We start from the raw sequence: 12,210 nt of genomic DNA, 5'->3' as shown, positions 1-12,210 counted from the left end.
TCTTGGAACAGAGAGTGGGAGAATGTCTTCTCTTTGGTTTTTCAGAGTAGTTTCTGCAGGACAGTTCATTGTGTAGCTTGCAAACTTCCATATCAGTCATGTCATTTCACACATTTTATTTTTATCAGTGTGTCTCCATTTTCATATGACTCCTTAAACAATCTTAAAGTGTGAATGTTACAAACGGATGCATTTTCTAGATACAGTCCTCAGGGAGTCAGGATTGGCTACAGTGGCTACAGTGCACTACTGAATATGTAAACCAGGCTTTATCTCTATATAATGTGTGAAATGACCTTTATGAAGTCCAAAGATGCAGCTTTGTCTCTGACCATTTTATAAATCAGAAAGAATCTGTAGGTATGAGAATTCTTTCAGTACGTTCACCCTCAGCTTTATTCCTTTGGCGATATTACTCCTGTGTATTGTTGTTTTACAATTTAAGAATCATCTAACTGTGGCTTGTTGCCAGAGTTTTTGTACTGGGTAGTATCCAAATACAAAATATCTATAGCCTACATCAGTGGTTATTGTAATTAATAGTAGTAATAATGCTGTTGGTACATGGCATTTTACAGAATGATGTAAAGCAATAAAAGACATGTGTATCTTACGTAGCACTTACAAGTACGCAAGATACACACATTTGTTTTATGTCAGCCTGTATCTCAAGGCCTTAGCCAGCCTCAGTCCCCCATATGTCTTCATGGCTGGCTTGGGAGACTGTGGGACCAAAATTGGCTTTACAGACTAGTTCTCTTCCAGAGCCAGTGTGGTGTAGTGGTTAGAAACGGCAGATTCTAATCTGGATAACAGAATTTGATTTCCCACTCTGCCTGAAGCCTGCTGAGTGACCTTGGAGCAGTCACAGTTCTCTCAGAACTCTCTCAGCCCCACCTACCTCACAAAGTGACTGTTGTGGGGGAGAGGAATGTGTTTATAAGCCACTTTGAGATTCTTCAAGGTAGAGAAAAGTGGGGTGTAAAAACCAACTCTTCTTCTGCTTTATTAGATTTCTGGCCTCAGCATAGGGTTTCCCAGGAGAAAAGATGTATCTAAGTTATTTATGAGTTCAGTCTTAAGCAGAGTTACTCCAGTCAGTCTATTGAAATCTTTGGGGTTAGACTGGAGTAAGTCTGCATCAAAGTGTGCTGGCAGCAGATGAGTGAGGAATCATTGTCATTAGACAGTGAAAACGTAACAACTTGTCACTCACATGGAAGTTTACCTTCATTAATATTTCCTTTGTTTCTGTACAAAGAAAAATCAGGTACTAAAGTCTTGGTAAAAGGTGCATTCTCTCCCCTCCAACCCTGTGCATAGTTTATTGGTTTTGTGGACAATATAAATTGTTTATTTATTTATTAATCACATTTATACCCTGCCCTCCCCGCAGTGCAGGCTCAGGGCGGCTCACAGTCAGTAAAACACAATCTCTGCAATACACAAAAGAAGTTAAACAGCATAAAATTTTAGGGTTTTATATACATGTTAAATAAGAAAGTAAAGTGGAGCTACAAAAGTATAATAAAATATCTTTTATGAAGCCAGATTTGTTTCTAGTCTTTGAGAGCAATCCTAAGCAAATCTGCTTAGAATTCTACTTCAGTGGGGCTTACTCCCAAGAAAGTGTTCTTAGGATTGTACTGGAGGTCATGCCATCAATACAACTATAGTTTGAATTTCATGTTTATTCCATTGGCGGCCAGTCTTAAGTCTGTTAATCATAACAGGTTGAGGGGAAGTTGTTCATGCTGAGTACCCTCTGTTGCAGTTTACTGTTAGTATTTTTGCTTTTTAAATTAAACATTCTATCCCATTTGTTTGTTTGTTTGTTTGTTTATTCATTTCTGTCACTTTATATTCTGCCCTCTCTGCAAGTGGGCTCAGGGCAGATCACAAGCAAATCTTGAGCCGTTCGGTTCATCACACTGAGCAGAAACATTAAGAGAATAATTAAAACAGTTGAAACAACATGATTTAAAACAACTCACACTATTTGTTTACATGCACAGTCTGCAAAAACTGGTGCCGCTGGGTCTCTGAGGTTTTCTTGATCTTGGCTGCCTTAGCCAAACACCTGGCAGAACAGCTCCATTTTACAGACCCTGCAGAACAGCAGTAGGTCCTGCAGGGCCCTGATCTCTGATGGGAGCATGTTCCACCAGGCCGGGGCCAGGGCAGACAAAGCCCTGGCCCTGGTTGAGGCTAAGCAGACATCTCTTCGGCCAGGGACCACCAGTAGATCTTTACTGGCAGAGAGCGCAAGGCTCTCCGGGGCACATATGGGGAGAGACTGTGGTCCCTCAGGTATGTTGGTCCCAGGAGCTTTCCTGCATGGATCTCAGCCTGGCCGTTCCAGCTGACCTCCCCTCATGCCAGCAAAAGCCCTCTTTCCCCCCCACTCCGAAAAGGAAGAGAAACCGCGCAGGGCTGAAAAGAGGCGTGCACAGCCTCCCAGCAAACACACAGCCTGCGATCTTGCACGGATCTCAGCCTGGCCGTTCCAGCTGACCTCCCCTCATGCCAGCAAAAGCCCTCTCCCTCCCCCCCAATCCCAAAGGGAATAGAAACCACACGGGGCTGAAAAGAGGCGTGCACAGCCTCCCAGCAAACACACAGCCAGCGATCCTGCACAGATCTCAGCCTGGCCATTCCAGCTGACCTCCCCCCCCACACCCCCAGACAAAACAAACAACCAGGCGACTCACCTCAGGAAGGGCAGAAGGTGGGCAACAGAGCAATACTCCTTCTGGGCCAGGGTATCTCCAGGAGCACGAGGCAGAGGACTGGCGGGGAGGGCAGTAGCACCCTCTTTCATAGGGCAAGCAAACCCCGGCTGAGGGGAGGCGGGGCCAGCCCAGATTAGGAAACACAAATCATACTGCTGTGTTTCTGTGCTGCCTGGGCAAATGGAGCCGTGCTGCGTGGCCATTGGGAAGGGAAACTTCCGCCCCTGCGCTGTGAAAAAAATTGCTGCACTGGTCGGGGAAATTGGCAGCTTAAAGGGAACCTAGGTCAGTACCATTACCTTGAAGCGAATCTGGTACACAATCGGTAGCCAGTGCAATTGGTGTAGCACTGGCTGAATGTGTGTCAACATAGGCGACCCAGTCAGCAGGCACACCGCTGCATTTTGTACTAGCTGGAGTTTCCAGATCAGCTGCAAGGGAAGTCCATGTAAAGCGAGTTACATAGTCAAGCTTGGAAGTGACTATTGCATCAGTCACTCTAGCTAAGGGGGGGGGGGGAAGAGGTAGGGAGCAAGCTGCCTGATCTGCCAAAGATGGTAAAAGGCAGACCTGGCAACTATGGTGACCTGGGCCTCCATAGAATGGAGACATCCAGGACCACCCCCAGGCTCCTCAGCTTCTGGGCTGGCACAAGTGGTGCACCATCCAGGGTGTTTTCTTGTGTGCTTATAACCTTTATGGTAATCATCCACATATGCATTTAACTGCTTACTGATTCACTGGCTTTGTATACATGTATGTATATATAGGTATATATGATGACCGTGGTTGTATCCTGACATTATTAATAAATTTTTAAAAAGAAGAAATTTCGATTTTTAAGGCAGGCTTCTGAATGACCCTATAAAAGTATAAAATGAACAGTTCTTTTATTTCTCTTGTTTCCCCCCGAAAGCTTCATGGTGGGATTCTCCGAATATTCCCAGAAGGGAAGTCGTATGTAGCAGATGTGGAACCTATCTTTGACAGACTACTTTTCTTCTGGTCAGATCGAAGGAATCCACATGAAGTGCAGCCTTCCTATGCAACAAGGTAATGAACATTTGGTTTTGTATTCATGGATCGAGAGGAACAGGCCCATACTCAGTGGTAGACCTCATGATTTGAAAGCATTAGGTGCAGGTTCAGTCCCTGGCATCTCCAGTTACAGGATTTCAGGTGGCAGAAATGAGAAAGATTTATTCCTGGAGACTGTGGAGAGCTTCTACCAGTCAGAGTAGCTATTACGAAATTTAATGGACCAGGTGACTGCCTCCACATACAGTCGTTCCTTATGTTTATAAAAGAAGAAGAGATTGGATTTATACCCCGCCCTTCACTACCTGAAGGAGTCTCAGAGCGGTTTACAATCCCTTCCCTTTCCCCTCCTGACAACAGACACCCTGTGAGGTAGGTGGGGCTGAGAGAGCTCTGAGAGGACTATCCTTGAGAGAACAGCTCTGAGAGAACTTATGACTGACTCAGGGTCACACCAGCAGCTGCATGTGGATGAGTGGGGGAATCGAACGTGGTTCTCCCATTTTAGAGTACGTGCTCTTAACCACTACACCAAACTGACTCTCCCACTACACCAAAAGGCCCGAATTAGGCCTATTAGAAATAGAATTGACTTTTCCAAAACTTTATTACATTTTCAACAAAAGCTGTGCATGATAGGTCTGACAGCTGAGTCCAACCACTGGCCTGGTCTTCTCTGAATGGCAGTTGCTCTCCAAGATCTCAGATAAAGGCCTTTCACATCATATAGTACTTAACCCTTTTTAACTGGAGGGGCCAGGGATTGAACCTGGGACTTCGTGCATACATAGCTGGCACTTTACTGCTTAGCCACAGCTCCTCCCCAAGGAGAGCTGCAAGAAAACATGAGGAAATTTCCGACCCTCCAACCAGATCTCTTGCCCAAAAATATTGTCATGGGCTTGCACAGGCCAGTTTCCCTATAGAGCAGGGGTGGCCAAAGGTGTTCAGCATAAGAGCCACATAGAATAAATATCAGATGTTTGAGACTCGCAAAACATGAACAAATATTACACACACGTTTTTATTTTAAAATATGCAAATTTGCTTTTTTTATTAACATTAAATGAGACTGTCAAAAATAAAAACAAAAGGGGTAAAAACAGATACTGATAATGGTGTTTATTTGTCCAATGATATTTATTTGTTTGCTAATGATATTTATTTGTCTAAGAGACAGAGAAAAAGAGAGAGGTGGAAAGAAAGAATGAAAGAGGTGGAAAGAGAGAGAGAGAGAAACAAAGAAAGCAAATAGATGAGAGGGAGGGAGGGAGAAAAAGTATGCCTCCCCTTCACTTCCCCAGCTGCCCTGCTGGGAGCCCCACAATATGTGTGAAAGAGCCGCATGTGGCTCCCGAGCTACAGTTTGGCCACCCCTGCTGGGGCGGGGGGGGGGCCTTTATCAGACTGAATTGCTCTCAACTTTCTGAAGGTACTTGAACATGCTGTTTTTTTGGGCGGGGAATCTTTTTTTTTTTAATTCACAAACCTATGTTTTTCTGCATACCTGAAAATCAAGAAGGCTTTGTGTAAGCAGTCATCCATTGAGTTTGCTTTTAAATGGAACAAACTGCAGTTTGTGAGGAAGTGCATGTGGAGAGGAGGGTAAATGCTTTGGAAAATTCCTATCCCCTACCTAACTCCTGAACCACCCTCTTCAAGATTATGGCTAATCCCCCCCCCCTTTCTTCAACAATCTTGTCTTCCTATAGTATGCTCGGTCCTAATCATACCAGTTTGGTTGGGGTTCATTTGACTAATTTGCAAAGTCATATTTTTCTGTACAACTGGGATCTCCTTCCAATTGGATTGAAACACTTATATTGGCTAATTTTGATCCATTTATGACCAAATGTGCCACCCAGTTTATTGTTAGACTAGAAATAAGGCCCGTTGTGGAAATAAATACAACAGGATCTAGAAAGAGGCTCTGGGAGAGTGCTCTGGCTTTGGGCAAACAGTGTCAGTCTGCTTTTAAAACATGAATCTGGGACCTGCAACACACCAGAATACAGCAGATTGCATATGCAACTGACATTCCAACTGCCTTGCGGGGGGGGGGGGGAGTTTGAGGTGTGGAATGAAGTCCAATCAGCTTCCATATGCAAAAGACCAGGTTGTCGCAGCAGTTGTGGTGTGGGTGGGACCCGGGCTTTGCCTTCTGATTGGTGGCGATATATGCTGAGGAGCAGTGCCATCAGCCATACACTAAGGGAGTGCATTTTAGAATTAGAACTTTGGCACCCACTATTCAATTATATATAAGGAGAGATGGCTTAGATAATATAGAAATGAAGGTTAGCCTGATGGCTCACAATGTTTTCATTGTGTCTCAGGATACTGAATCTTGTTCAGTTCTGTCCAAAAAGACTCCTGATGCCTGAATATCTTTCTAACCCAGTCCTGGTACACACAAACAAGCTTTGACATGGTGGATGCTTTAAATGCAACACTGTCATACAGCAAAGTATTTGTGGGCAGTGGATCAGGGTAAATATAAAGATTGCTGCCCATGTGGTTCTTCCCAGCGGCATGTTTACCTAATACACAAGTGATGCCTGGATAATTGAGAGGCTCATTTTGGACAAGTACCAAGTGGCTGTAGGTTGGTCCTTAGGATATTGCTAGGTAATATCTCATAAATGCAATTTAAGTAAGCTGTTTGGTGCTACATTGATATCTGTAGAGATCTAAAACCTGAGGGAGACAGAGTCAGAAAACCAGTTGTGTTTGCCTATTATTTATATGCTTGGTGTGAATAGAGCTACGCTGTGCATGCCTAGACTGTCACCTGAGGACTCATTTGGTTGCTTAGTAATGTATTCCAAATGTTGCAGAAAATCCCTGTTTCGTTATTATATTTGTATAAGAGGGAAAAATCTAGTGTTCCGCTCTCAGTTGGGTAGCTTTCAAAGATGTGAATCGATTTCCTTTCCTTTACAGATATGCCATGACTGTATGGTATTTTGATGCTGAAGAAAGAGCAGAAGCCAAAAAGAAATTCAGGAATTTAGTTGGTATGATCAATTATTTACAATATCATCAAACTTGTACACCCATCATAATACTGTGTTGGGGCATCATTGGCTTATTAGAATTAATTTGTGAGGGATGCGCACCTTTGGCCTGATCCTCTGAAAACCGTCTGCATGTGGAAGTGGACTTCTGTACAAAGAAATAGTGCACTGTCAGTGTTCCCTCTAAGCTGAGTTAGTGTGAGCTAGCTCACAGTTTTTTAGCCTCTGGCTCACTCTTAGCACAGGAAGGATTAATCCAGAGCAAACTAATTTATGCAGTAGCCAAGTCGCCTGCTCACAACTTTAATGCCAGTAGCTCACAAAGTAGAATTTTTGCTCATAAGACTCCATATGAGGCAACTCATTGCCGTCAGGAAGGGCTTGATTGAAAGAACTGAATGCAGGGCTGTTTTGAAAACTTGTGCAAGAGCTTGCTCAAAAATACATGCATTGCTGCAATACATAGATTTCTCTAGTGGTCCTTATGTCTTTGTAAGAGACTGTGCATGCTCTTGCACAAGCAGAAGAATATTGTTGGATTTAGTATAATTTTTCTCATACAGTGTACAGTGTTCAGTGTACAGCAAGCCTTCGGGGAACAGAAGAGACCCATATGTAGAACACCCCTGTACCCTGCAAGCAGTAGCCAGTGAAGCAGAGGTTGGTGCAGGGAAATTCTGTGCTCACCAATATCACATTGTTTGTCTTCTTTGATGACATCTTACCAGAGGGAAGTGGTTGCCACCTGTTGCTTATAATTAATAGTTTGGGATGAAATTGTTCTAGTTTCACTCCTGTTGCAGATTTAGTACTTCTGTTTAACTCTCTAGCACATTATTGTCCTCACAACAACCTCATGAGATAGGTTAGGCTGAGAGAGAGAGAAAGAGAGAGAAGCTCAGCATCATCTAACTGCATAGCTAAGTGGGAAGGTTTACCTAGGTCTTCTCAGTCCTGATCCAAGCCCTAATCAATATATCATACTGGTCTACTCACTTCAGAGATTGAAGCAATGTCCCTAATGAGCTGCTGAAGTAAAAGTCAAGACTGGGTTTGGTTGCACATTTTTTCCAGTTTAAATCAGCAATAGATGGATGAAATTAAATTTTGGGGGTGTACTTGAACCACATTAACAATTCTTGATACTTTGTCATAATACACATAAATAATAAAATCATATTTCCTAGTCCACTAAAAAAAATCCAGTAGCCCACTCTTTCTCTGTGAGAATGATGCTCTCCTTGAAATAAAAAGCAAAGCTCATATTAACATCCAAGATGCCGGAACTTTCTCAAGGAGAAAGAACTTTATCCAAGGAGGTATAGAATGTTTGGTCTTGTTTGTGTTGCATAGATCTGCCCTTTAACTGTATCCTCTCTTTCTCCACCCTTATAGATGCAGGGAAGACAGAAGCAGTTCTCAATTAAGACTGAGCAGCGATTTCCCAGTTCAATTCCTTTGTAGTGATATTTTTGGGACTCTTTGCAAGCAATAAGATCCAAAGATGACATGATCTGTTTCTGGTGATTACTGGACACTCTTCTTACCTGCAGATATGCACTATTTTGAGCACTGTTTATTGTTTGCATATTATACTTATGGTACTCATGGAAGTTTCCTATCATACTCATCTGGCATAAAAGCACCCATTTTTTTACTCGGCTTTCACAGAAGAATGCCACTACAGATTTTAGAAAGTGAAGAAGATCACCAAGCCCTCCTGCTAATGTTGACCAACTGGCCTTTAGCCTTACTGGTATTAAAAGATATTAAACATTCAAAATAGTTGTGGAAACCTAACTCTTATATTTGCACTTTATTTAAATATTCTGGTTCAATGGGAAGGAGCTTTATAAAAGAACTTCGGTGGCAGGCTGCAGATGGCATGCAGGAATGGAGAATATTGAACTGTGTGTTTGCCGAGAACCAATTTTGTTATGCTCAACATGGGGCCTTTGATGGGTTGCCTGGTCACTTCGCTAAACAGACTATTGGCTTAACTGTCTTGTATCATTAATTTCTAAAAAGGATAAGCCTCCCACTTGCCATAAAACTGCCTGGATTTGATCCACATTGTTGGAGTCAAGCAGCAGCAGCGGTTCCATTGCTTGGCCTTTCAGAGCCCCAGGATAGGGGCACAAGGCAGTTGTACAGCTGTTTACTATTTTGTGAAAAACATCCTTTTTCTAAAATCAGATGGGTCTGTGTATCCTTTTTTTTAAAAAAACCAACAACTTTGTTTCATAAAGCAACTAGTCCCTCCAGTTCCCATCCAAATTTTTAAACTTTCAAAAAAGTTGATGACAAACTACATGTGTTAATGCCAAGAAATCCTACAAAAAAACAAAAACTGATCTTCCACCAGCCACGCATTGAATGACAGAAGTGGAACTCTGAGAATCCAGTTTCATGTTTGTTAGACTGGCAAATGCATGGCAGATGACTTTACCCAATTAAATGTCATGGGATGCAATCTTAAATCAAGCTGTGATTAAATTTCTCATCAGCACTAATGGGGCTAGGGATTGTACTGTTGGATCTTAAACCTAATCACGGTTGTTTTTGAATCTATGAGAACATGTGTTTACTATTGCAGCCCAATTCTTAGATTGGTTGGGGCAGCAAAAACGGTTTTCAGATGGGATATGCCAGTTGCTATTCCTACACAGAATCATAAAGCATTACCTTTCAGGCAGATGCACTGTGAAGATGTATCAAAACAGGGCTCTTAGCTTCCATGCTACCAAGTCGCATTCACACTGCTGGCCAGATGTTTGTGTACTTTTATTATTTTGTGTATAATCAGAGCAAAAAATAGCCTTGGTCCCAACAGCTTAAGTTTCCCCCCATCTCCTGTATTTGAGCCATGTGATGTGGACACAAACTGGATTAGTAATGATTGAGCACTGATTTTCCTATTCTAGAGCAGGCATGAAGAATCTGTGAGCTACTCAACTGAACTCTGTGAGCTACTCATGTATTGTGGTCTGCAAGCTATTTGCCAGTTCTCAGCTATGGCAGGAAAGCCACAAAACCAGGAGGTTCATTGAATCCTTAATGGGCCCCCGTACCTGGCTGGTTTGATTGAGTTCAGCTGGTGGATCACGTTATGTAATCATCCTGAACTAAAGTCACTAAAAAAAAAATCCCTTCACTTTGTAAATTTTCTGTTCTTGCTGGTAAAAATTGGTTTATGCTTAGCAACAGTGTTTCCATCAGAACATGTAATGTAAACACTTGGTTTATAAACACATTCTCTTCATTGATATCTACAGCAGTGTTGTGTCAGAGCACCTTCTTTGTTCTTCACTGTGCATATAAGTTCCTCCATGTGCTGTAGCTTTCCAGGAATGCTAATAGACTCTGGCAATTTTTCTCTTACATACTAACCAATATTTTCTTCAGCCAATTCATTTCCCGCTGTTAATTTTTTATGCTGCTAAAGATGATATGTCTGTTATTATATGCGTCATTCAAGGACAAGCACATTGCTTCCACGGACATGGAGCCAGTGAACAAGACTAGTATTTTAGGAGGGCCCAGCCTTAATCATATTCTGTTGAGAATATTTCAGGTAGACAACAGTGCAGGATATAAAAAGCAATATATTTAATGGGAGTCATTTGTTTCACAAAAGAGGGTTATCTTGTTGCCTGTCTTTGGGGTTTGAATTTTCCAGCTATCATGGAGTGACTTGGGGGAAGGGCCATGCTCAGTGATAGAACACTGCTTTTCATGCAGAAGGTTCTGGATCCAATGCTTGGCCTTGCTAGTTAAAGAGTAAGGCAGTAGAGGATGTGAAAGACCTCGACCTGAGACCCTGGGGAGCTGCTAGTATTCTGAGTAGACAATACCAACCTTGACAGACCAGTGGTCTGATATAATGCAGCTTCAAGTGTTCATGTGCTTATTTTCTCTCAAAATTTCCCTTGAAGAGTAATATGTAACCATATGACCTTAGAAAGCTTTTATTGCATTTTAGGAAGAAATAATTTGCTCACTTGGACTTCCATAGATAAGACACAGGAGTCAGTTAATTTCACTTATATTAGAGAAGTGTAAATTACCAAAATTTAGCAGTTATTTTTCTGTATCCAGATTCCCAAATATGAAAAATATGCTCAATGTTCTCCCAAAAAGTGTCTCCATTCATGCCCTTTAAGGATGTGTGATGTTTTTTGTGGAATGCCCAGGGCCGAGTGGTGGGGGCACATTGTACCAGCAGGAATTTCAGTTTGCCTCGCCATGTATAGAACAAAAGTGTCTTGTTAGAATTGAAAGAATTGAAAAAAATCAGTGGTGGTCACAACTACCATCCATGTAATTCATCCACTTCTGCGATCTACAGTTTTGCCTGACTCAGGCTAGACTTTTCAAGATCACTCTCACCCTAACTATAATCGAGTGAACCTTCCTTTAGCTTCTGATGGTTGGATTCTACAGCTCCATTCTATCAATGGTGCTTTCCTCTCTTGCAAGGCACTTTCCACTGACAGAAGAGCCTCTTGGATTGGTGGAAGGCTTCTTATACCAGAGAAAAATCACCACCATTAGTAGAACATATCTGACAGAGTATGGTAGGATGTTTAAAGGATTTAAGATATAACTTATTTATTTAAGGAAAATGTTGGTTGCAAGCAGATTGAAGTGTTTAATATAAAAATGTTGGCTCAGATCCCCCCAGAGTTTTTCCACAGGTGGAAGGATTTCTACTCGTATAATGCAATATTCTCCCCACCCCTCCTGTGACAGTCTGAAATGCTCCCCAGAATCTCACTGCCTGTCAGCACTGTTAGTCAGCTAAGAGACTTTTTAAAGGTATTCATGATGTAGACATTGAGGATCACAATCAAGTTTGCTTCACACATGCCATTCCTCTTGTATAGGTGTAGAAAAACAGGTCAGTGTTTATGCACATTTGTGAATATCACAGACGTGACTCTTCTGCATTTTCTACATGTTGGTAAACCATGATTTGTGATAGGTTCCCATTACGTAATACATGTGACAAAACAACCTGGGTGTGATCTTCTCATAAGATTATGGTGGTGAGCATTTTCTCCTCCCTGTCATCTGTGAACCTGTATTCCTGAATTAATTTAGGAACAAATCAAAATTGAGAAAGAAAGACTTCAGGTTTGACTCCCTTACCTGCTCGTGGCTTGTCAGGGACTCCAGGAGATCTATGATGGAGTATTTTTGTAGTATCCATTTTCTCATTTTTTATAAAAATCTTCATTTCCTACTGAAGTTCAGAACTATCTCAAAACTTGAAAAAACAGGAAGAATGTTTCAGGGATCTATTGGTGCAGTACTATTAACTGAATATTTTGTTGGGTTATATTTATGCAAAATGGTATCTTCCAGATGATTATTTTACAGAATTTTAAAGAGTTTTGAAATTTTTTAGAAGCCCTTCCTAT

At 41.9% G+C, this 12,210-nt stretch overlaps 1 protein-coding gene across 1 annotated transcript in view; it reads left to right on the top strand.

Annotated features, from left to right (window-relative positions):
• Positions 1-11,922, top strand: part of EGLN3 (egl-9 family hypoxia-inducible factor 3) — a 49,394-nt gene extending 37,472 nt beyond the window's left edge. The window contains exons 3-5 of the mRNA XM_015409363.1: positions 3,649-3,785; positions 6,714-6,787; positions 8,183-11,922. Coding sequence (XP_015264849.1) covers positions 3,649-3,785; positions 6,714-6,787; positions 8,183-8,214 — 243 coding nt within the window. The 3' untranslated portion in view covers positions 8,215-11,922. The remainder of the gene's footprint in view (positions 1-3,648; positions 3,786-6,713; positions 6,788-8,182) is intronic.
• The last annotated feature ends 288 nt before the right edge of the window (positions 11,923-12,210 follow it).

The sequence above is a fragment of the Gekko japonicus genome, unplaced genomic scaffold, assembly GCF_001447785.1.
Source record: "Gekko japonicus isolate JY-2015 unplaced genomic scaffold, Gekko_japonicus_V1.1 scaffold724, whole genome shotgun sequence".
Taxonomy (NCBI): Eukaryota; Metazoa; Chordata; class Lepidosauria; order Squamata; family Gekkonidae; genus Gekko; species Gekko japonicus.
Note: the sequence above shows the minus strand (reverse complement) of the source record. Positions and strands in the feature narration are given on the sequence as shown.